The 26,242-nt window shown below is 41.8% G+C and overlaps 1 protein-coding gene across 8 annotated transcripts in view; it reads right to left on the reverse strand.

The window, feature by feature from the left end:
* Positions 1 to 26,242, reverse strand: part of ENOX1 (ecto-NOX disulfide-thiol exchanger 1) — a 369,896-nt gene that overhangs the window by 15,468 nt on the left and 328,186 nt on the right. For all 8 annotated transcript variants that reach the window (XM_087756887.1, XM_087756894.1, XM_087756890.1 and 5 more), the window contains 2 exons: positions 13,484 to 13,591; positions 8,104 to 8,160 (listed from right to left, as the gene is read on the reverse strand). In XM_087756887.1, the coding sequence (XP_087613013.1) occupies positions 8,104 to 8,160; positions 13,484 to 13,591 (165 nt within the window). The remainder of the gene's footprint in view (positions 1 to 8,103; positions 8,161 to 13,483; positions 13,592 to 26,242) is intronic.

Consider the following 26,242-nt stretch of genomic DNA (forward strand, 5'->3'; position numbering starts at 1 on the left):
ATTTGCCATATGCTACACTGCTGGTGAATGTTGTAACAGTTTTTGCTTGTGACTGGTCTATCATTAGAAATGATACAGACCAGGTGTCAACTTTTCATTCAGATCAGGCTTAAACTTGACAACTTATTTTGTGCTATGGAAGAAACCAGTGTTGTTTTTGTCAGCCACAGCACGCTGTAATTACTTTTAAAGTACACTAATACAGAAATTTACTTTTAAAGTACACTAATATAGAATTTACCACAACTGTAAATTTAAGAGTGCACTGGTATTAACAAATAAACAGTTGACAACTGGGTTGAAAAATTATCTGGCATTAAAATTATAGGAACAACAATGAAGAAAAATCAGAATGGTGAATATAAGACCTTGCAAACGAAGCACTTCAAACACACCTCTATGCATCTAAGATTCGTTTGTCTGATTTATCCTACATGATAGAAGTGTTTTCAGGAGCGAAGATTTATTGTATTATGGTGCTCTTGACATCCTATTTTTCCGATCCATTTGCCAGAGAGATGCTTTTAACTTTTTCATTACAAAGCTTTTACTATTATAACTTTCACCTGCTGAGTTTAGGCAACTGGCAATAATCTGAAAATGCTTTTATCATTGAAACTATCTCTTTATATTGTTCTCATTGTATTTGAGCACATCTATTTTATGGGAATGTACATATGCAAAATATAGATGACTAATATGAAAGTTACTTCATGCTTATTTTTAAAAGTATGATCAGGTTGCTTCATTTTCTAAAGCTGGATTTATGTGTAGGTTCCTGATTTCTTAACACAGATGTTTTATGTGATGTGAAGGTAGTTGTTTTGCAAGGGAAAAGGTAATTGTCATTTTGCACACTTTGTGCTAGGGAATTGAAACAAACCAATGGTTGGCTGAACGAAAGCATTGCCTGCCCACCAACTCTGTTGAAGTCATTGTGGGAGGGGATACTTCATGTTTACTTGAGACTGAGAACTTGTGAAAGCCTTTTCAAATGGTCTTTAACACAAATATTGCTCTAGCAATCTCCTCGAGAATGATGCACTTCTAAAAAAAAGTTGAAGAGAGGAAAAAAAAGGCAATTTGTTTCCCTTCTGGGATGCGTAGAATTGTTCTGAATATGTCTTTGCTGAAATAAAAGGAAATCATTGGGGGGGGGGCAGGAAACAACCTTAAATGTTTTATGAGTGTGAATGGTTTTCAGCAAGGATTTGTATTTGAAAGATACTAATTTTAGGTATCTGAAAACCCAGGGCAACCCCCCTATTCACAGGAATCTCCACATCTGAATATATGAAAGGTACTTGAAACAAACAATCTGGAGCTCTCATTCCTTTGGATTGGATCTTGATTAGGATGATGAACTCTTTTTCCAAGAAGAGCGTCTCCTGGGAATATTGAAGTTCCTTTCTCGCTTCTGTCACTTTTTGCTGTCTATTCCTTGAAGGACTTTGGCAGGTTGGCGGGAGCGTGGATGTGGTGTACAACCCCCAGGACTGCGGTAGCAGGCTTGTGGCTGAAGCAGAGGTGGCCTGTCATCCTTCAGGTGGTTGCGGGGGAGCCTGAGTGCTCTGACAAGCCAATCTGCCTTGTACGCTGTGTGGGTTAAGCACACAGCTGCATATGTATAAGGCTGAATGTTACTCCTCGCTAGAAATGACGGGATGACTCCTGTGTATGTGCGCAGTATAAATACTCAGGGAAAATGCTTTGGGATGAAAGGCTGCACAGAATGATCAGATATTATTAAAATGTCAGGTAGCTCTGGGCATTGAAGAACTGTCTCCCTGTGGAGCTCATATGAAATTTAAAGTCAAAAAACTTTTGTGATTTGCTGAGTGGGTGGCTGAATGGGTTTTATCATTGTGTCTCAGAGTTCTCTCTTCTCCTCCCTCAGATGATGGGAATTCACTCCAATCAAAAGCCAAGTTAATGCCACTCTGACACTTTTAATTAGGGACAAGGGAAGTGGTGTGATTTCTTGCTGCACATTAACAAAGGGGTTATCGCTACAGCCCAGATCTGCTTCAGGTAGCACAGTCCGTGTCAGAATATACCTCGGTCTGCTGTAGCCGTTCGCTCCCCGTCGGTTTAGACTGTGGCTGAAACCACAGAGACTGTGATTCAGCCAGCAGAGAGATCTGTACCGTGCTAATGAAACTCTATTGCTGTCCACTAATGTGCTGGGGCAGCGAAGGGGAGAACTCAGGGGGACTTGATCTATCAGTGTGTAAGAACTTCTGAAGGCTGAGCAGGCTCTTTGATAACACGGTCCTAAACAGCCAGTTAAACTCCTGTTATTTTTCAGGCCTCACAGTATTGAATTCATGAGGTGGTCATTCCTCATGCCTGCTGTGGTAAGAAAGCTGCTGATCTGAGAATGGTCATAGCTGCTTGAATTTATCGTACTCTACATGCCTTAAATTGAAGGAAATGAGAAGAAATGAGTGATGGAAGGGCTACAAATAAATGCCTGGAATGGAAAAGGCAGGGAGTAGAAAGAGGCACGGCCACTCCTCACCCCCTGGTCTTATCCCCACTGGGACAGAAGAACCTGAATACAGACAGTAAATGGGTCTCTGCAGTCCCTGGGGGCTTTATGCCTCGCTCCAGTCAGGTTGCAGGCTTCTTGCACCTTCTTTTAACAACGTAACATACCCATGATGAGAAACCAAGCCCCACATGTCTCTCTTCAAGGGGCTATCCTCATCTTTGCACTGCACCATTACTCTTGCTTATTCTCTTTAGACAATTAACTGCATTTGTTCAATGAATTAGTCAACTGAATACAATCTTGCAAAGGGGAGCAGTTACAACAGAGGGGCTGGAGAGTGCACGTAGCTCATGCTCTTCTCAGAAAATGCAGCTTTGAACCTTCTCAGTTGGAGGAGAGAATCAAACCCCAACTTCTGGCATCCCCTGCGAGGGACATAACCCTTGAGCTCTCGGGTATAGAAAGGCTGCCAGCATCCTCTCCCTACCCTCAAATGCACCCAGCTGTCATCACCTCACTTTTTGCAGAACCCACCTGCTCCCATGTGCTCCTGAAATGCCTGCTGCAAGGCCAGAGGACCCCAGCCAAGCCGAGGCAGCTACTCCCTGACTCACGTCAGCTTATGAACCCCAGGAACCCAGGAAGCTCAGACAGAAAAGAAACACATGTTTCCTGACATGTGCGAAACCTGTGCTGGGGTTTGCTGGCCTATAACTTTAGGCCCAAACTGCTTTTATGTTAGCCATGTAGAGCACATTTTTTTATCACAAGCCTGTGTTGTTCTGCAAAGAGCAAGCCTTTTGAAGAGTGGGCTAGCCAGCAAATGGCTGTTGCACTCACAAGGAAGTGAAGCAAAAGCATCAGCAACCACTTGGGATCTTCATCAGTAAGTGCAACCAACTTTTGTCCCATAGTCCTGAATCACTGGGACGATTTGAGCAGGCCTTGCACTCTTCTAGCTCGCCCTCCTCTCCCTGTGTTCAAGGGCCCTTTTCATCTCACCTGGCTTGATGTGAGGCAGTCACACAGCATGGAGGTGCCCCATCCTATGGCAGGTGTGTACTAACACATACAGTGACATGGGACGTTCACAGCAGGTACCCTTGGGTGCTTCTATTTAAAGGTTTGCATAGTGAAGTAGAAGAACAGAACTCTGATGAGTTTGATGGAATTACAGACTTCTCCAAAAATTGAAGGGGGTTAGCTTTTTAAATCTTTGCCCAGCTTGTTGCAAAAATAAGCCTCATTTAAGAGCTGTCTTTACTTGTCTTTGGTAAAGATCATCAGTGATTAACCATACTATGTGAAAAGAGAAAAACTAGAATGTAGTTAGGGATAACATCACTTTCAGTGTAGCATAAAGTAAGCAATTTAGTAAAATGGTTGAAATATTTCACCCGGGGTATACTCCTCCTCAGAGTCAGGGATCATCTGGTAACTGCTGGAAAAGCAGATACAGAGGGGAAAAATTAAAGGAAGAATCAACATCAAATGTAAGATGCTTGGTTGAACTTGAGGAATGCTCTGATAACAGCTTCAAGCATTCAAATGGAAAAATGCATCCCTACTTAATATTATTGATTTCATGTTTGGAGAAAAACCCACAGAATATTGTGTCCAAGCTGCTGGAGATGCTAACTGGAGGCAGACAGATGAACGAGGTCAAAGTCATTACTTTGTTCAAACAATGAAACTCAAACAGAACAAAAGGCTGGTAAAAACACTTGTGGTGAAATCAGTTTCACCCTCTGAAATATATTCATTTTATTATGCCTTGGTGATAATGAAGTAACCCTGAAAGTCTTTTGGTGAAATCCTCGCTTTTTAACCTGATGGGAATTTAATTATTGACTTCAACAGAGTCAAGACTTTACCATGCAATTGCAAGCTGGGCATTCAAAATGGTTCTGCGACCAGGACCCATTTCTTGCTTTGGTCTGAACTCAGAGGATTGATAATCTTCACTACCATTTTATGGCACTTTTACAAAGGGTAGGAGTTATTCACAGGAGCTATCCTCCACCTAAGGAAGGCAGATAGCTGTCAAGGGAGAGCACCAAACTCCTGGAAGATCACTGATTACTTCTAAAGTGAGGCTTATGTAAAAAAATCTCCCTTTCTCCATTAATAATAGAGGGATACCATGGATGTTAACCTTCCCACCCCCAAAACAGGGATATATTCACCAAGGCTACATAACTGTATTTGCATGCAGTGCCCTATGTATACTGAACTCAGCAGTGAGCAAAAGGAGATCTTTCTTTGATCAAAACGCAGAATTAACCTATACACAAGAGGCTCCACAGAAAGCCACTGAACTTACAGAAACAGTGGAAAAATAAATTGCCTTTATAGAGTTAGCCACAAAACACGTGATTAGCATTTTCAGTTTGCAAAATGTTCTCTACTAGAGCACACCTCCCAGGCAAGATTTTTTTTTTCAGGTTGGGACTAATCAGGTCCCAAGAATCTGGGAACATCCTGGAAGAGGATTATATCTGAAATTATAGTTGTCCATTGGCCATTATTTTCTCTTCAGTTAAGAAGAGATGTGAATTAAATACCATTATATGCAGCAATGAAGAGGAAATTAAATGGGGGTAGATTAGAAGCAAGAAGCAATCTTTTCCTAACCACAGGGCTGGAGGAAATGAATGCTCAGTGACAGCACCTCTGGCAGTCATGGGTGTTGAAGTCTCTGTTAACACCAGGCCAGGATCCCAGGCTCTATGTACTGCCTGAGCCTGACATTTGGCCTTTCCTGCCACAGAGCATAGATGGGAAATGTCAATAGCCATAACAAATATTACTGCATGTACCTCTGGCAAGCCACTCGTGAAACACCCTTATGACTGTTTACAGAGCCTTGTAAGACGGTTTTGCTTTCTGGAAATAACAGATGTACTGGCAATACGCTAACATTTCTGTTTTTTCCCCCCCAGATTTGTGTGTGCACTGCCATGGCAGGGAGGGTAACGTTGCAATTGCTGCAGCCTCTTAGTTAACTATGCTCAATTCTCCAGCAAAAACAAGAGAAAAAAAATGAAGATTCATCCATTTATAGTTGGGGCACATTTCAGGAGGGATGCTTTTCTTTTTCCAAAGGCGTCCAGGTCCTTGTTTCCCTTTCAGGATGGTCTCACATAATGGAAATGTAGAAGACACACCAGGATAGGTCTAAGTATATATTTTCATCTGTATCTGCTTTTGCTGAGAAAAATATTTCCCAGTTTTATTTTAAGAAACAATATTTTCTAATGTAAAATATGATGCAGACCAGTGCCATCAGCAGAAAGCCTGAGGACTGCAGAAAGTAAACTTTTTAAGATTATAGTATGGGCTTTCTTGATGTGTATGCACTATGCCTAAAGTTTCTACTGTCTAGGAGCCTGATTTTCTGCAGAGTAAGTAATCTAAATCTGCCATAGCGTGAAGATTAGATTGTGTATTCAGTGTACAGACATACGTTGCCATTTTTTCTTACCAACACCTCCCACTATTGCTCTGCATGTAAAGGTATTTCATTTGCTGAATTCAACCTGTCAACTGTAACAAATATGTCCTAATCCCATTATATGCATCACAGCTCACTAACAACCACATAGGAGCCACCAAGCCTTTTTCTCTTTGATCATCCCAGATTTGCACACCGGTCAAGGGCAAGAACCATGAGAATAGATGTGGAGAGACAACCTGCAAGGCACAACACCTGAGCACTACATATTTGTTATAACTGACAATTATTTAAAATGTACCTCAACTTCCATTTTACAAAGTTCGTTACTGCAAAGTTCATTACCGCAAAGTTTGTTACTAGTGAATGCTTTAACATCCATTCTTTCCCTCTATTTCTCTATTTCCATTTGCGCTGCTACGCCTTCTCTGATTTCATGGTGGCATAATTGTTGAACACATGGCTGCAACTGTGACTCAATAATTGTAGCTGTCTGGTTTCCCTCTTCACCATTAATTTAGGTATTGACTTCTTTTCTTAGGAGTCTATGAGATCATCATGGGAAGAGCTCATGGCAAAGAGGAGCAGAAAATAGAGTTTCTATCCCATGGAAAATTCAGGCGTTTAAACAATTCCTGCAATTACAAACTGGAACAAAACATCACATTTTGAAAAACTAACCATTAACCAAAGATTATGAAATATTTTGTTTTAGATACCTGGGACCTATGTACTGACACACTCTCTTTACACAATTGAAATGTTTCATTTTAATGTTAATTCAGCCTTTATATTATATAAAAATAAAACTTTCAGGCTCTTCAGTTTTATCCAGTTACATATGAGCAGAATGATGGAAGTGGAAGCATTTAGGTAATTTTCCTTTAAAACATTTCAATCTTGCAAAATATTGTTTCATCCACCTTTTTTGGAGAGGAAGCAAGTTCCTTTAGAAAGTTTCTAAGTCTTACATTTCTAAATTCCTTTAGGAAACGTGCAACTAGCTGTTGTACAAAGACAAGTTCTTAGGTAGCAAATGTGAGCATTTCAAGCTCATGAGTGGATTAATGTCTTTATTTTGGTTTGCAAACAGAATCTTTCAAAGGGGCAATGAGACGCTGCGCAGACAGACTGCAATTGCAGATTTGTTGGAGCTATCAGACAATATTGAATGTCTCCTGTCCAAATGCTGAGAGCTATGAGGCTCTATCGACTTCACTGCGGAAACAGACCACAATGAATGAGATTCAGGAAGGGATTAAAAAAGAGAGGACAACGTTTCCTTATCACAAAGCAGTTCACAAATTGGAGCCTTCCATTCAGGTTTTAAATAAAACTGCTTTCCTGGCTGTGCCATTAGACAACACATTGACTAAAATAGATGTTAAAATATATTAGCGTTCAGACTGCTGCTAGTTCTCTTGCCTAGGAGGAAGATATTGTATATAATCAGTTTTAATTTTCATATGCTTATGACAAAACACAAAGCTGCACAGTTTGGATGACAAACATAGCAGGAAAGTTTTCCTTTTTTCTCTCTCCCCTTATCCAAATTGCTGTTTTGACTGCAATCATTAAGGGATTAACAGAAGCATTTTTTTGGCAGCAGGTTTTGAAAAACACGACCTTAACAAGTCCTTTAACGATTTTGGACAAAATAATGACTCAATGAATTAATTTAGTCCTCTTGTGCGAATAAACTGTTTTCAAATTATACACATGTATATGAATCACTTCACTCAGAACTAAAATATGGCCAGCCTTGCCCAGCTGCAAGGTGGCAGCCACAGAGACAAACGGTATAACTTTGTAGCTTGAGTAATCCTGGACAGGACACTAAGGCAAAGCATTTCTCTTGCAGTAGTTTCCATGGTATCTTTAACACCCACATACAGCAAGTAGGACATTGGTTGTTAAAGTCTCATCCAAATAAATCCTACAAAGTAAATTGCATGGAACCCAATTTATCTACCTCGAAATGAAGTTTGCTGGGATTTGAACCCACGGCTTCAGGAAAAAAACCCAGGCATTTCAAAACTGATGTACAAATCATTCAGCCATTCTATCAGCTTTAAGACATAAATAGTAAATTTGAGACCATATGCATGCATATATATATATATCTCTAAATCTATACATAGATAGCTGTACCTACATTTGCCTGAGATTCATCATGCCCATTGATTTCTGCTAATTCCTTGGCGCTTTTTAACTGCAAAGAGTAAACAAAAAACAAAACAGAACAAAACAAGCACATTACTTGAGTATTTCACACAGTTATCTTTGATTTATTTAAGGGAGCATTTTATAAAGCTTCCAATGAGAAAAACAGATGGAGCATATAATTCTAATGAGTTTTTGCTCAAACCATTTTGAAACCAGCATACTTAAGGCTTGATAGGTTGGCAAAAAAAAAAAAAAGGGAAAATAATAAGACTGGGTCATTATTTTTTAAATAGTAAGATTAGAAAGTAGTTTCAAGGCATAAAAAGTGTACAGAATTGGCTCTCAAGAATAATAAACGATTATTTCATTTCCCATTCTTGTTGCTATTAATTTAAACTTTACAATATTTGCAAGTTGCCACTAGCTAAATAGTCTTTTGCTAATGATTACTTTTGAATGATATATTTTGAGCTGTTTAAGATGCCAAAGTGCTACTGTACGTTTCCCTCCTGAGGAAGCATCTAAATAACTGACATGGCTCCTGGGTATGATGGAAAAGGAGGTGAAGAGAAGAACAGCTCTTTCATTTAACCAGCGGCAGGAAGAACTGAGGAGACGCTGCCAATTCCAAACATATGATCTGAACAAGAACTTTTTTTCCCCTCCTGAATTAGCTTTTTGGGGAAAATCCAAGATTACACTGGGGATTGTAAAAATCATTCCCAAGAGATTTTAGGAATGTCCTAGCTCATGTCTTGAGCCCCAGTGAAATACGCAGTCATTCGTCCTGTGATTGAGCAAACACAGAAAGGAGGAGACACCGCAGCTCTCCTGAGCCTATAAGCCAAGGAGGTTTGCACACTTAAATGAAGCGCTCAGAACCATCTGCTCTTTAGGTAAATCTCTGAAGAGTCGTACTTTTATTCTAACTTAATTCAGAGCAGATATCAGGTGGGGGGAGATGGGGAACAATAAACAGAACTTTCCTCTGCATTCCTTGTTTTTTGCCAAAGAAGCTGGGGTTGATATAAGTGTTGATGACACAGCTGTGATCCTGAATGACAACATTCCTAAAATCCAGGTGAAATGGAACACTATTATGTTTCGATTAGGTGTCTGACTCAGAAGCGTTGGTGGACTACCACCCGGGGCGGCTAGGTTACCTCCATCATCTTTTTGTGGCGTGGCAGCAACAGCTGAACTGCGTGTGATTCAGTTCCCAGCTTCTCACAGTTTCCAATCTGACAATTAAGGTAAGCGGGCCACGATCTCTGCATACCTTATTATGCGTGGCTGTAAACTGCACCAGTTCAGGAACTGCTGCTCAAGCCACTAAACCGGTCCTGATGGAGAGGGAAGGGGGTGGCAATCCCTGATAAAGCAGTACAAAGGATAGCTGGGGACTGCAAACTCATCAGGTGTCCTGGTTCAATTCACTGATGCTCATCTTTCAATACCCTTGAAAAGTCTGCAATTTATACTGACAGCAGGGTGATGCATTTCCAACAAATGCTACATGTTTTCCCTGCACTGAAGAAATAACCGTCCAGTGAAACCACCTCACTGTGAGGATGGCTGGTAGGAATGAGCTGAGAGGGCTACTTCCAGCCAAGCACCAAAGTAGGTATTTCTGCATCGCGGTGCAACCAAGAGAGACATTTTCTGATTCTGTCAATTCTTCATTATAGAAATTCACCTCACGTGAGCAGTCCTGGTGAGTTCAGCTGAATTACTCATCTGAATATGAGGTCAGGAGAGCATGCTCGGGTATGTAAAACTGCTCTGCACGCTAATGCCACGTTGTGAGTGCTCGGGGAGTGCTGTTCATTACTTACCTTTCGCCTTTCCTTTTCCAGGCTGATAAAGTGCTGTCACCCCTTGGTGACCGCTGGCTCCTTGGGCATTGCTCCGCATGCGTTCTGCTGGTGACATACCACTCCCCTGTCAGCCACATGTGTGTTTGACAGGAGAGCGGGCTCATCCTCTAGCCTACGTTGGTCTGGCAGGCTTTCACCTCACCATTGTTTCCCACCATCACCACCCTGGCACTGCTCCACCAGTTAATCTAACTCTAAAGCAGACAGGATGCTTGAGCCTTTCCATCTCTTTTATTGCCTGCCGTGCTCAGAAAAGGATGCCAGAGCTCAGGCAAGAAGGTGCTAGCATCCACATCTACAGTAGGACCACTGCAGTAGGAGGTGGAGGCGAACCAGTGGAGATAATGGTGGAAAACTTGCAGGTAGAGAATGTGCAGCTGCACTCCCACAGGCTAAAGGGGTAAAGTCCCTTTTTTTCCAATATTGTTTTTTTCTAAATTAAGATTTAAATTACATTCTTCTCTCACATCCTAAATAGTGAAATGTTGGAATCGGAACCTCAGAAAAACATACAATATTGGAAAAGCAGGACTTGCCTTACCCTCTAGGCAGGCTCCATTGCAGGTCGGTGGTGAATGTGATGTTACCAGCAGAGAGCATGCTGAGGCAACACACTGAACTAGTGCCAATAACAACCAAGGGCCTACCTGAAAGGAAAGGAGAAGGGTTGAGGGGTTGGAAGTTTCTGATGCATCTAATGCTGTGGTGGGGTAGGTCTGAAACAAACCAGTGGCCGTGAATCCTTCCGACAAGAGCTAGCGGCCATGGGCCAGATCTGATCCAGAAGTGTCTTGGCGACAGTAATGCAACATGGCGCACAAGCAAACGGGACCTCTCCCAGCAGGATGTCCCAGCCTGGACGCAGCAGGATTAGTGCAACCGGATCAACGTGAGATGCTGCTGAGCCTGCAGATGTGCTCAGACGCAGCTGCACCTCTCTGTGCAAGCATGCCCGTGGTGAGGCAGGCTGGGATCCCTCTGCCAGCTTGAGATGAAAAGATAGATTTTAGCAAACATATCACAAAAACAAGTCATATAATCGAGACAGGAGCCTGGTGCAATTTATTTCTGAAAGAAATGCTCATATTTACTTGACTCCACCAGATGATTTTCAATACCCATTGTGGATAAAACACACAGATGAGCTGTGGTGCTTGTAAAGGAAAGCTGTGAGCCTTGGCAAGTGGGGGTCATTACCACTAGGGCTTCTGCTGTTCTGGAAAGTTTTGGAACTGGTTCAGGGTTGTTGGAGAAGCACACTGGCTGCGTAGCACTCCTTAGGAATTCTGGCTACTTACAGTCTTGGCCTTAGGCGTGTTTCAGAGCTAATTCTCGAGAGAAATGCAGATCCATCCTGCCTTTCTTCCAGCTACTGTTTCGTCTGTCTGCCTAGCATGAGTGCACATTTGATTCGCAATTAGTAGGAGTCTGCAGAGATTCAGAAGTCTGCCCTGGTGGTCCCTACTGGGGCCCCGTATTGTAAGATCTTCCTATTCATTTTTGCAGCATTTAATTGCTACCAAAATATAAAATAACTTCAGGAAATTTCTTTTTTTTTTTTTAAAGCATTTTATAATGTTATACCTTGAATGCCATGTAAAATGTAAATGAGATGCAATTAACTCAAGAGATCTGGTGGATTCTGTGTTTATAAAGATTCTGTCATTACCAAATCCATTCTTCCTCATGACATTTTGTGTAACACAGTTGTGCTGGTTTTGGCTGGGGTAGAGTTATTTTTCTTCACAGTAGCTAGTATGGGGCTGTGTTTTGGATTTGTGCTGGAAACAGTGTTGATAATACAGGGAAGTTTTCATTACTGCTGAGCAGTGCCTACACAGAGTCAAGGCCTTTTCTGCTTCTCACCCCACCCCACCAGCGAGGAGGCTGGGGGTGCACAAGAAGCTGGGAGGGGATGCAGCTGGGACAGCTGACCCCAACTGACCAAAGGGATAGCCCACCCCATATGGGGTCATGCTCAGCAGATAAAGCTGGTGGAAGAAGAAGGAAGGGGCAGATGTTCGGAGTGATGGCGTTTGTCTTCCCAGGTAACCATTACGTGTGATGGAGCCCTGCTTTCCTGGAGATGGCTGAACACCTGCCTGACGATGGGAAGCAGTGAATGAATTCCTTGTTTTGCTTTGCTTGCGTGTGTGGCTTTTTCTCTACCTATGAAACTGTCTTTATCTCAACCCACGAGGTTTCTCACTTTTACCCTTCTGATTCTCTCCCCCATCCCACCGAGGGGGAGAGTGAGCGAGCGACTGTATGGTGCTTAGCTGCTGGCTGGGGTTAAACTACAACAGTCTTGCATCAGCTCTCATTTAGGAGGTTATCTTTGTAACGGTTAGTGCTAAGAACATGTATCTGAACATAAAAGCTTTTTTCCAGAATCTAAATTATTAGTTTCTAGAATATATTTGTCACCAGACAATGATGTGGAACAATGTCACAGCTTTAATAATGAGCATTAAAAAAACCTGAAATAAGCATAATTTACTTTTCCCAATATGTACTTTAAATGTATAAATCTGTCTGCAGACATATTCAGACATACATGCTGAAAAATCTTGAGCATAAGAATCATCAGCATTTTGAATCTCTGCCATCTAAGCAATTCAGATCCCACAGTCTTTAAACTGCAAATACTTAACCAAGTCACTAAATATTGTAGCTCAAAGTTTATATAGAAAAGATTAAAATAAGGTCTCAAAGCAGAGATTGTGCATGTGCAGCACAGGTGGGGATTTCTGATTTCAGTGTGTTCAAGCCACATGGTCTATAGAGACAACATGTATTTGTGCACACTGTGCTTGCACACAATGCACTGTTTCATCTTTAAATTTACAGATTTAGCACTAAATTTTCTTCTTGTTGTGTAACTATCCATCGTACCATGCTTATAAAACAATTCTATCAAATATACTTCTCAGTGTCATAGAACACTTTAGTATCAAAGAAGGTGTGATAATCAGATTTACAGAGGTTTGCTTCTCACTGGTTAAATAACTGCATTGATAACTACTTTTTTACTGTCATTATGATAAAGTTTTTTGTATACTCATATCTGCATGAATAACACAGGAGATGCTAAGCTCTTTTTTTTTTTTTTTCAATACTAGTCTTAAAAGAAAGAGCTGTTTTGTTTCAAGCATATTTTACTTCCCTTATTTATTTAAATCCAGAGTGAAAACACACATCACTGATATCTATGTAGAATAACATAAGAGGAAATGTTACTCAAGACATGAAATTCAGTATTGGATAGTATAAAATAAAGGTCCCTCTTCACTCTGTTTTCTCAAACTCTGGGTTAGCCTCAGCTGTGTTCACAAATGCTAATCGGAGCAGACACACAGGCCACATAAGTTTAGGTCTTGCTCACAGCATATTCTGTGGTCGGACTCCTATGGATTTTGGAGATGAAGCCATGAGTCCTCTGTCCCCTTAGCATGCCTAAGCCAGCATTTTTCTCCCACCAGAAACACTCACCTGTTCCTGCAGGACTTTAAGCATCGCTTGTGTATGTGTTTGCTCTTCCTTGGCTTGCTCCAGTTCAGATTTTTTGTTATTTAATTCTTCCTGTATGCTCAGCAATTGCTGCACAAACAAAAGAAGTTTCTGGTTAGCATCATCTGGATCCAAAGCAGTTTTAAATCCTCAGTTTGATAAATCCTCATTTCAAACAATGCTTTGCAGTCTGCTCCTACATTTATTATTGTTGCATAACCTGCTGTGTCTAAATGGACCAGAGGTAAATTATTTTCATCTGCATCTCCTTCTGCAGCAGTGCTCCACGAGTAATGCATCTGTTAATGTGTGTTAAGCTATTTGTTACATTAAAGTAGAAACTCCTGGTACAGTATATCACCCACAGAGCGACTGTCACATTCATCTGAACCAAAATCTTATTTGTGGAAGTATATGTGGTGGTTTTAATAATACTAGGGTAAACACTATGGTACATAAATAATTTAAAAGCACAGCCCTTTAATATAATTAGTCATTGGCCCACAGCCATTTTCATTCTATGCAAAGCAATATTCTGGAAAGCTTTCACACTGAGTTGCCAAGAAGACAAAAGCTTTCCTTTTTTTTCCCTTGTGCTGTGATATTTTATTAGATCAGGAAGACTGACACCCTACAATCAATGTTTCAGCCAGGAAGACTGCTGATCTGGACTGTCAAAACAAAAAGCTGTGACCAAAACCTATTTTTATGAAGAGAATTCTGGGATGTAGGGACATCTTTAAAAGCCCATGTCCCCTGGTCTTGGGTAGCTTTAGGTTCTGCATGGATTTATTGTGACTGTCAAGAGCAGGTCAGTAGATTTAGTTAATTCTGAAATAATTATATTTTGTTGTATTGATGCGATGAATGTTAGACACTGCTGAAGAGCAAGAGGAGACAAACACGAGATTAAAAAGGAGTTTATGGTGCTTTCCCTTAGCAATCAAGCAAGGAACCTATGATTTGCTGGAGCAACATATTGCTTGTAAGCACACTCCTTTTTAAGGACTACTTGAACGAGGAATTGCTTTACTAACTTGCATTACTGATCTAACCATGTATCCAAGCATCTAAAGCTTAGTTTATGCTTGTGCTTAGGACTGGTAACTCTGACTCAAACCGATGTTGCAGGTGTTCAACATCTTGGTAAGTTACAGATAGCAAACCTAGAAATAGTCCCTGGCCTTGTTGCACTGCCCTGGAAGTCCCAGGCATCAAAGGACTTGGTGCCAGTATTGTTTTCAGAGCGGCTTGGAAACAGATGAAATTTCAGGGACTGATGGAGTTATTGGTAGCGTATTTCTGTTATAAGTGAACACCAGTATGATGGATTAATTCAGCCACTGAAGTAAAAATACATGTGGGTATATGTCTGATTATATCTCACACACTCTACAGTCCAGCTGGGTTAGCTTTTTGATGGATCCTGCCGCCTGGACTGCTCCCTGGGAGCCTTCAAGACACATTCAGGTATGTGTATTCAGTCTACCACAGCACAAGAGCATTTCAAATCTCAAGATTTTACATGAAATAACAAGGTCTGTTCCACTGAGGCTCTTGCCCAACCAACTTTTGTGTGGAAAGCTCTACTTTGGCATTTCCTGACCAGGAATGCATCGCCACCTCAGGCCTGCGTTCATCTTGCCTGTTGGGTACTACTCCCTACATTTTCAGAAGATACACCAAATCTGTGTATACTGTCATATGTCACACACTGATACCCATGCAGGTCCTTAGCACAGTTACAGCTTTCCAGACATTTCATAACTTTTTAATCCAGAAGGGACCATTTGGTAACCTCATGTAACCTCCTGTTATTACAGACCATTAAGCTTCACCCAGGACAGCTCTAGCTGATGTCTGCAATTTAGAAAGAAGGGACTCCAATCCTCGGAAGAGAAGCAGAGCATACAAGGTATCAAAAAGATAGCATAAGCTCTTTCAAGGGTCACTAGCTGAGAGACCTGAGGTTTGGTAAGTAGATGTGTCACCTAATAGGGGCTGGTGAAATGTCCTCTCCTTCCCAGCTGCAACCTGTTTGACCTTACACACCTGAACATGGTGAGGGTTGTTAAGAGAAAGGAGTCTTTGCCCTTCATCTCAGAGTCTTCTCTGCACAGTTATGTCTCACCAGTGTGGCTAGCCTCTGATGATTCAAAGGGAGGAGCCAAAATGAATGAAATGATCCTCACACAAAGCCAGGAATGCATCTAGCCAATTATGTACTGGGGAAGGGAAGCCCTTGTTTTCATCTGCAGGCAATTGGCTGAAACCTTGAAGCATGGCATTTGATTATCGTCATTGTCTCAGTGTGGTGCTACAAGTACAAGGGAGTTTGAGGAGGACCTCACAAGAGATCTTGTTTGCTCCACAGCCTCTGAAGGAAGTGAATAGCCATGCATATCCAAGGAGAACATCACCACCATCCAGACTGCACCTTTATCCTGGTTCAGAGATTTTACTCCAGCTTCTGGGAGAAACCCTAGAGCCCATGCTTCTGAACAATATAAACTCCCATCTGGAAGATCCCAAGTGTGTTTTCAGTCCATCTCTGCCCCTGGAAAGCCTTTTCACTACTGATGACTGTTATAAATGGGAAACCAAGTTTCGCTTCTGGGCTGAACATGTTACACTTCCACCAGAATGGAAATCTCCTTCCCCATCCTACCCACCCCTTCCCCATGGCTCTTCCATGGCCAAGTTTTACATACCGCAGATCAGCTCGCAAACTTCCACTATTATTTTTTTTTTTTCATATCTCCCACTGTGATCTCCCACTGTGATTTAGTCTAATTATATCCCTCTTCCTTTGATCCTGACTTTTTCTGTTATGTGTTTGAGGCAGTTTTTCCAAAACTGTCCGAGCATGGGAGGAAGTGGTGTGGACGACACTCTCTGAGAGCACGAGAGAGAGAGAGATGCTCTCGTCTCTGCATCTTTGTACTTGGCTCTGGACCAGCCAGGAACAGGAATCCCAGGAAAGCATCCAACACACTCGGTTTCCCCAGGGTAAAAGAGTGTGCATTCTGGTTGTGGTATGAGCTACAAAGGACTTGATATAAGATAAAACCTTCCAGCAGTCTTAATGGTTTAACTGTCAACTACTGCAGGCTTGCTGTGTGTGCATAGGCTCATATTTTCAAAGACAGCAAATGGGTCTCATTTTCACAGGGGTGGAAAAGAGAGTATCTGTAACTAAGGTACCATATTCCCAGTCACACATAAGGTTTTTCTTTCATAGAACTGGGACCTTCCCATTCAACCCCCAAAGATGTCAGAATTGTTTAAACCTTGTAGCCATCCCCTGGGGGTTTAACCTTCTCTCTTTTTCTCTCCTTCATATTTATCTCTAAAAGCTGCAGAACCTGCTCATTTTGCATGGGTCAGGTTCTGAGATTTCTTTTTCCTGAATGGTTGATGCCACCGCCAGGAAGTTGTAACAAGGAGTTATACCTGCCAAACAGCATGTTTTTCCCTTCTAGTCTCATTTTGGAAAATGAAGAAAGAGCTTTGACTGAAAAAAAAAAAAATCAGCCTGAGACAGACGAACAGCCTGAAAATTTTCAGCACAAACACGTGATGTTTGGCAAAATTAGAAGCAAATGGGAAGAGGATCTTACACTGGCAGGAATGAGGCAAGTTTCGTAACAGGGACTGCTGTCATGCCTGCTTATTAGCAGACAGCCTCTCCATAAAGATTGTAATGAATGATGCCAAGATGATGGTATTTAATTATTCAAAATTATTTTGTTTTTCACATAATGTGTTTATTAAAAATTGATCCTATAGATATTTCTTCTTCCCTTCAGATTGCTTGCAAGTATACACCATGATCAATTAAAATAAAAAATTCTTCTTGGTTTTAATGTTTGTGCTGTCTGGTACTGCTCCACCTACTTTGCCATCTCACCCAGCGTTTCTGCCAGAGCTTCCCCCCATGCCCACCCACCCACCCAGCATTGGCTACCCCGCTTCCCACCTGTTATATCCTGCTGGCTTGTCTCACAGCTACTGCCAGCACAGCTATCAAAGTGTCCCTTCCTTCAATCTTGCCTCACCTCTCTGGCCATTTCCTTTAAGCCCTGATGTCCCCAACTTTGTGGCACAGCCATGGCATTCAGACAGCAGTCCCCCAGTTTCCTCAGGCAAAGGACTGACTTCTTGGTTACGCAGCCAGAAAATACCTGGCTCATTCTTCTGTTGTCTTCCAGTGGTCCTCAGTGTGCAATTCTTTGGGTCTCTGAGGGTCCCCTGCAAGTTATGCAAGGGTCTTTTCCCTGAGCCAAAACCCCAGTGTCAGGAAGCAGAAAAGCATCTCACGGTGCTCATCGCAGCTCTGAGGATCCTGGAGAGAGACACCTGCACAGCCTAGAGCTCCACCAGCACCAGTATGGAAGCTCAGCTGGTCTGTGTGCAACCAAAACCGTTTGTCACCACGGCTGCCAGGCTGACCCTAAGAGATGAAGCTGTGTAGTAGGTCCAGATCAGACTGGTAGATGTCACTGATATCCTCTTACTGGCATTTCCAGAGAGTAAACAGGAAGGGAGAAAAAATTAACCTACAGGTTGTCTCTCCAGAGAACAGTAAATGCATTTTAGACAAAAAAACGCAAGACAGATTGCTTGTTTCCAGTGGCAGCTCTGGAGCTGCTCTGTATAGACATGGTAAATATCACTCTCCAGTGTTAAGCTTCCTTCATTCATAAGGACCAAATCCTCCCTGTACATAAGCGGGTAGCTAATTTCTTTATATGGGGGGAAGGGTCTGTGTGTTTTATTTTGTTTTTTTCACACATTCCCACCTCCAATGCTGAATCTCTGTCAGAGACAGTTCAGTACCGCCCATATTGCATAGCTCTCACAAGTGCAGATAGAAAATTACCATCTTAAACCAATCTTCGCAGCTTCTGAAACATTAAATATAGATGGCATTATTGAAGCCAGCTGAATTACTCAGACTGTGTACAATGCGGTGCTAGTGTGGCCAAGAATGCTAACAACTGAACAACACACAGTGCCTTGAAATATATGAGAAGCCCTAAAGGGAAAGTAATAGCTTGCTGTTGTCTACCACTGTGCAGCCATGAAATACTCCTTCTTTTTCCTCTCTTCCTCCCTGCCCACAGTTCTTCATTTCTCCCAAAAAGGCAGCATTACATGTGTACATTTAAATATAAATTATGGACACATCTAGAAGTGTGGTCACACACCAAGCCCAGCAGGACAGAGAAGGGTCTCAGAAGGAAAGCATGGTTTCCAGCAAGAAACTATCAACTCAGCATGCTAAGAAAAGGGAGGCAGATCAGAAGAGACCGCAGGGCCTGAGGCTGTACTTAAGATACTGTAAGGCTGACAGAATAATGAAAAAGGAAAACCAGCATTTGCCACAAGTTTAGCAGTTATACTGCTGAATGGGCCTGCCCCTGCTATTTTGGTTATGGTTTTCTCTACAGCTGCTTGAAACGAAGTATGAAAAGGTTACATAGACCTTAAAGAAAGGGAAGTAAAGCGCGGACAAAAGAACACTTCTGAGGTGGGAGCGCTGACTTTGATCACAGGTTGTGCAGGCAGTTTCAGCAAACCCAGCCTGTTCAGCCATGGGAAGGAGGCACAGACTCTTTCTCCCATTTCTGGAGTAGCTGCAGAGTGTCCAGAAAAGATCTGTGGCAAACTCTTCTGAAATGAGTATATCAGCCAAAGAGGGATGGTCTTACACAGCCTAACTGAGCCAAGTCAGTTGAATGGCATCTTAGACACCTGGTGAACTCAGGCAAACTGAATTCTCCCACCCATATGATGTTTGGGGGCAGCATATTACCCTCCACTTACTACCTACAGGGAATATAGCCCTATACAGGAAAAACAAGGAGCTCTGATTCACTAGGTGCCTAAAATGAAGGCAAAACTTATGTGCCTCAAATAGGCGGGCTGTATCCCAACCAAGGCTACCTTTTTCAGTCCCAATGAAACCAAGGTTTGCACACTAAACAGTAACCCTGGCAAGCAGTTCTCACTCATGCAAAAGTGCAGCCCTTTCCCCTAAACTACACTAGAATCAGAAATCTAAAAAGTATGAAATCACAGGCATTGAAAGGACTGCAGAGTTCACCTGAAAATTAAAACACTCACTTATGCTAGCAATTTCTGAGGTTTTATTCTCTTTTTCTTTTTTCCCCAACTAAAACCTTGCTGTGTCTTTTCTAACTTTATTTTATAGAAAGAAAAATACGTTAGTTTGCCAAATGGAAAAGGGCAAAAATCAGCAAGGAAAATAAGTGTTTCAAAATTCTTAGAAGCTGTTCACAAATACAGAGGGGAAGGACGGTAAATATTTCTTTTCAGAATCCTCCTTAGGTGGAAGGAAAAGAAATAATGAATCAAAATGAAATCTGAGGTACACAACCAATTGCAAAATAAAAATACAAATCCCTGTCCCAGTACTTCCACAGACCGTCTGGAAGAGTGTTTTTCTCTTTTTGTAAGACAGACAAGATTTCGTATCACAAATGGCCAGCACATGGCAGGCTTGAATAATGAGAAAGTGACTTGCCAGCTGAGCAAATATGCATTAGTAACAAGACGCTGATGAGGCCAGACAAATCACCAAGGAAACAGGAGAATGTGAAAGACAAGTCAAAGAAGCTTTAGAAATGAGCCCTCAAGGAAGTTAGCCATGTTGCAGCAGTAAGGGTAACATACATGCATCCTAATGTATGAGAAGGTATTATTAAAATAAAGACTATGATTGTGAAGTTTTTTAAGGGAGTAAAAAGAAATTCAGTGTCAAAGTGCAATGTTTCTCATCTTTCCCACCTCTCAGGGACCGACTGTGTCATAGGAACTACAAGGATGGCATTACTTGGATGGATCATGGGCTTTGCAATGATGAAAGAGTCCAAGCCCTGACCCCCCCTGCCCTGGGCTCGTGAAGAGCTGCATGTGGATCAACAGCCCAGCTCCTGCTTGTTGAGCATCCACCTGCAAAGTGAGTTTTCTTGGCTCTCTGGCCAGAGGCAAAGACCATGCTGAACATGTTAGCTCCACAGGTTAACCACCTCAGAGGGGGCTGGGGAGCTGGACACACACCTGATGGGCGAATGCATATGGTGGCACTACTGAAGAACTCTGTCCAGCTGCTTCCTTTGGGAGATGTTTGCCATGCTCCTCTCCCCCTGCTATTAGATTGACTGCAGAGGTCCTACAGCTTTACAGCACTCAGAGTAGGAGCAGGCAGGACTGAACCCAAGAAATACGCCAAATGAGAAAAGAGACAGATGGACAGACACACTGAAACTGCCTAAAGGGAGGTTACAGAGAAGATGAAGTCAGGCTTTTCTTGGATAAGGGCTGAGGGTGAATAGAAACTTATTCAACAAGGAACATTTCTACATATAAGGAAAATATTCCACAGTGAGGGTAGCCAGCCACTTGAACAAGGGCTCAGAGAAGCTGTGGACTCTCCATTCTTGGAGGTACTGTGAACATAGCTGGGCAAGATCCTGAACAAAACTGAGACAACTCTTCCAGAGCTGCCCCTGCTTTGAGCAGAGGGATGGTGTGCGTGGCCTCCAGATGTACCTTCTGACTTATGTTCTTCTATGATTCTAAAGAATACCTAATAGATATCAGATAATTAGCTCTCAATTTCTTTTGTTTCTATGAGGTATAGTAATTCAGCCACACAAACTACAAGAGGCAATGTTAGGGGCTGGACAGCAGATGAAAGGAGAACATGGATGATGCAATGAATGGCTTAAGAGCCAGTCTACAGCTTTCCTTTGCCAAGTAATTTTTAAGTATATCTCTTGCTCTCAAGAAAGACAAGTTCTCTTCAGTCAGCTATGGACTTTTGCACCAATTGAGGAGAACACCCAAGTCCTTAGGAACCTTACAGAATCAATCCCTTCTCTCAGAAGTCAAATTCTCCCAATTTACTAATAGATACTTGGTGCTAGCATCAGGGACCCCTCTCTGGGCTCTGACTTTTGCAGCTGATATTACACAAGGTCTTTGATTTTGATGGTGGCCTGTGGATGGGAGAAGTCTGACCAAAGCCCACTGCACCTCATCAATAAAGCTCCTTCCTACTTTTGCTAAATGAGGTGATTGGCATATTACATAGCCCTTGACTTTACTGGCAATAGGTGAGAGGACAGGTGGGCTTACAGTTTGCTCTGATCCTGATCAAAGGAAGAGGGCTGATCCCACATGAGCGTCATGTTCCCTCTGCCCCCATATCTGTCCTACAAGGCAATCAGTTGGCACCTGGTATGATGCACAGTCAAAAGAAGACATGATCATCCATTCACAGCAACCTCATCTTCTCCAACCTTTCACCTGTACCTGTCCATTGTGGATACCTCCTCACCAGGCAATGGCACTTGAACTGTATGATCCCATCTCTTCTTTCATGGTGCTGCAAATGAGCATGATACAGCATGCTCTTTCTCAACAAACCAAATTAGATTTCTTTAAATTTTGATTTCCTATTCAAGAAGAAATATTTTATTTATTTTGAAGGAGAATAAAAAGACCTGACACATTTTAATTAGAAGAATTACATTAGAGAAGAAAATCAATTTACCCAGTATAATTCCCATTGAAACACAATTCCTAGTAGTGGAAGCAGAGTTTCTAGTAATGATAGCATCAAACACATTTGGAAACTATGTAATCAGCAAGCCAATGCTAGTATTTAGGATCTTTTAAAGAATTCATATAAGATCACTGGACTGTAAAACTTATGAGATCTGTCCTTCATCGCCACTAGACTACACAAGCATGCTAATGAAGATATTAGTTGATTTCTTTCATATTTTAAATAAAATGTGTGCAGCCGATTATTTCTCTCCGAAGTGTTTGTTCTTGCTGCCAATCTCAGTTTAGCATTACCAGGCAAAAAGATGCCACCCTCCACCATCTTACCACTAGAACAGCTATTGAGAAAGTGGTTCTTAAAGCATCTGTGGGCCCCTATTTGCACTTCCCCTAATATCGTTGAAGTGGTGGTGGCAGAAGTGGGAAATTAAACACTACTTTCAATAAGGAAAGGTTGTTAAACACAGGGGAGAACCCATTTGGCTTGTCTGAGATCTTGTAAATAAGTAGCACTTAATTGCCAGCTGCTCTTTTTTTTTTTTTTTTTTTTTAATATAATCAGAAAGAGTAAGTATTTTCTGGAAGTTTGAATGTGGACAGTACTGTACAGTACTGAGAAGCACAAGGCAACAAAGATAATATTAATGGGAACATTTCTCTCTGTCCTGGGAGTAGACATATTTCTTAACCAGTTTCCAAATATCAACCATAGGGTGAGAGAAGAAGAGACAGGCCTGGAAGTGAACATCTGGACATAGGGTCCAGTCCCTCGCACTTATCTTGTATCCATTCCCTATAAAATTACCAGTGTTGATCAATATTGCCATTACTACTCCAGTGCCACTTTTATAGGAAAACAGAAAGATCTAACTGGAATTCATACTGTAGGAGTAGTAATAAAAAAACATTTCCAACTTAATTATGCTGGTCTGTTTATTCAGCAGGTAAAACGCAAATAGAAGGGGTAATGTTTTTTCTCTCTTTTATTTACTCTTCTCTTTAATACTGCATTTGGAGAAGAATCAGTTTATAGTTGTGTGTAAGTACATTGGGTGGGTTATATGCTGAATAGATGTTTGGTGAGCAAAAGGTAGGTGGGTAAAAAAAGACTACAAATCTCCTCTGCATTTAGGCTATATTAATAAATATAGCCATAACATGCTCCATCTTTTCAACAGTGATGTTAATTTCAGTGCTAAACTGCTACTAGAAACTGTATATTTAAAGGTAAATGGTTGTTATAATGGTCATGGCACTCACGTGGCACCAGATCCAGCAATTTTCAGCCAACAGCATCTGTGTCTGTGACTTCTGACATTTCAGAAAGTTTGTATGTGAGAGAGAGGAATGACTGTGGCAGTTAACATCTGTGAAGGATCTGAGAGCTGCAGACCTAAATGCTAGCTGAGGCTTATTGGAATTTAATAGGTGGTAGATTGGTAAGAAGAGTGATGTGGAAAAAAGGTCTCACGATGCCCTATCCTACAAGATGTTGAAACCTCCTGGACAGAAACGTGCTTTTCCTCCCTGTTCCCACTGAAAGAGAGTGGACCATGGGAATAGTCAGTTCTTCCATTACCTGTATGAGAAAAAACTACTTTTCATATAGGATAGGAGAGGAAAAACCTGAGCAGTGCCATCTTTGCTTGTAGAAAAAAAATTCTGCTAGCTCAGTGAGGACACCTGAAAATGAACAAGCTTTGCTCCAGCGGCAGGGAATGGTAGAAATCCAATTCATTTCAAAGGCAGCACAGTCAGGCCAAGACTAGCTACCTCTGGCTTTTCTGCTCAGAATGGTTACTATACATTAGAGATATATGATCTTGCTTAAAAAGCTGAGAGATGGCCCTTGTGCCATCTGGCTTAGACAAAAGGGTCCTAATCCAGCTCCCAGTGACTGTACTGTGGAAGCTGTGTCACCCCACAGACCTCGTCACCAAATATGTACCCTGGCCATCCTCCTTCGAGGGAGCAGTGAGTGTAAGGAGGGATCTGCAATGCCCTCCAGCAGCTCTTCTCACCCTCCCAACCACAACAGTGAGGCATATCACAGAGCGAACTGTCCTTCCCTGCGTGAACACTGAAAGCCTGAAATGATTGCTAGTCATCTGGCATTTATCAGAGCCCTTTGAAAAAAGGTGCACAAGTCTCAGATGCACGTGCTATTTATTTTACATGCTAAATGATTAGTAAACTGCAAAAGCTAGTCCTCAGTGGGTAGGAAATGTCAGGAGTAACGTGGCCTTTGCAGTAAGACCTTGAGTTGCATATTGAACAGCAAGGACAGGAAGGTATTGAATAGGTAATGATTAACTGCGTACTCTCTGTCTGCGGCACCGAACGGGGAAGGGTCTCTGAGGTACATGAGGCAAAATACGCAGGCGGTAGTTCTGGCAATTCCTGCCTTCTGAGTGCTCAGGTTCGCAATCTGCATTGCTGTTCAAGTGAAATTGATATTGTTTGGGGAAAAAAAGAAGACAAGGCAAGAAAAGACTTTCATCATGCTGCATCAGAGTGACACCCATGTGGGTCGTCAACAGGGCCAGAATATGCCCGTTCTCCTGCTGAGACATCCTGAGCTAACAGAGCTGGTGGCACCCGCAGCAGTCTATCAGCCTTTATGTCAGCCCTACGCCTGCCACCCACGACTGTTCCTATTGTTCTTGCTTGCCACGCCGAGCAATACTTTTAGGAGAGGCACCCCCGCGCAGCCCCTGCTCATGCAATAACCCCATGGCTAGGCTTTAATGCATCACTGCCAACGAAGGGGAGTTCGTGCTGTCACTGTGCGTTAGGAGTATGAACCCGAGCTCAGCTAATTAATCAGTCCCTTTAGGGGACCAGGGCAATGAGGTGTCTCTTAAATGTCCCTGATACACCCCAGCATTTGCAATAGCAGAACTGTAGGCACTTGTGTACATTTTCTGGAGGAAACATAGGTGGAATCATGACTTAAATGGGGATTTCTGGATGACCACCTTGCCTGCAGGAGCTTAAATCCAGCCCATCATGCTCAGGGAGTTGTGAGAGGAAAGAACATTATCATACATTTACATGATGCAATGAAGCACTGTGCAGAATTACCAGTCTATTGGCAAGTGAACTAGTTCAGGAATCAGTACAGCTATGCAAGAATGGCCCCATACTTTGGCCAATTAAGCCTGACAAAAAGGTGGAATGAACTTGTTCAATTAGAGAGCCATGCTAAAGGAGGTGTGCTCTACAGAATTAGGACTAACTCGAGGAGTAAAACATTACATCAATGGCTGTGCTATGGAGGTGGTTCATGAACAACCCCGGATGACCCATAAAAATCTAAAATTTACTTGGATATGTGCTAATGAGTGCCATCTCCTATGTGGCAAACTGACATTTTTCAAAGGCTTGTAATGTTATCAGTTTCAGGCAGATTTTATAAAGGATATGGAAACTGCATCATTAGTTCAATAGCGACTCACTGTTGAATTCTGAGTCCTTGTTTCAAAGCTTGAAGGCGGCAAGTGCATTTTCTCAAGAATTTTCTTTGGTGGACAAAAAACACGAAAAGCATAGTTTTCACACTTTGTTCTTGGAACGGCTGAAACATTTTGATGAGAATTTTTTCAAAAGAATTTTGCTTGCTAATATGCTAACCCAAATGGTTAAAATTGTATACCCACTGAAAACTGAGTCTTATAATGGCAAGCATTAAGCAACACTACTAGGTGATATTTTCTGCGTTATCTATAGTCATGTACCTGGTAAAACATTTCAGACAAAGAGACAAGATTTAAAAAACTCTTACAGCTGTGCTGTGAAGTATTGTAAAAATAGTTACAATGAAAACATCCTTCCTTGTGATCACAGACTTTGTTAGAGAATACCAAACACTGCTGGAAAAACAGAGCCATTCGAAAAGTGATCTGCTTGGTATGTATGTTCTCATAGAAATAAATTGAAGGCAATACCACCTATGCAGCAGTGACAAGTTAATTCAATTTCCATCTCAAAATCAGGTAAAGTGTATCTCATTTGTTACCATGGATACAAGACATTATTTCCATTTGTTTGAGATCTCACAGTGGGGATGAAATTAAACTGTGACACAGTTTTATGGAGGAAGTTGACTAAAAACCCCATAAGTTCAATGTCATTAGTCCAAAG

Source organism: Nipponia nippon, unplaced genomic scaffold (assembly GCF_047370975.1).
Source record: "Nipponia nippon isolate SJK-2023a ecotype South Korea unplaced genomic scaffold, ASM4737097v1 scaffold_2, whole genome shotgun sequence".
In the NCBI taxonomy this organism is placed as follows: Eukaryota; Metazoa; Chordata; class Aves; order Pelecaniformes; family Threskiornithidae; genus Nipponia; species Nipponia nippon.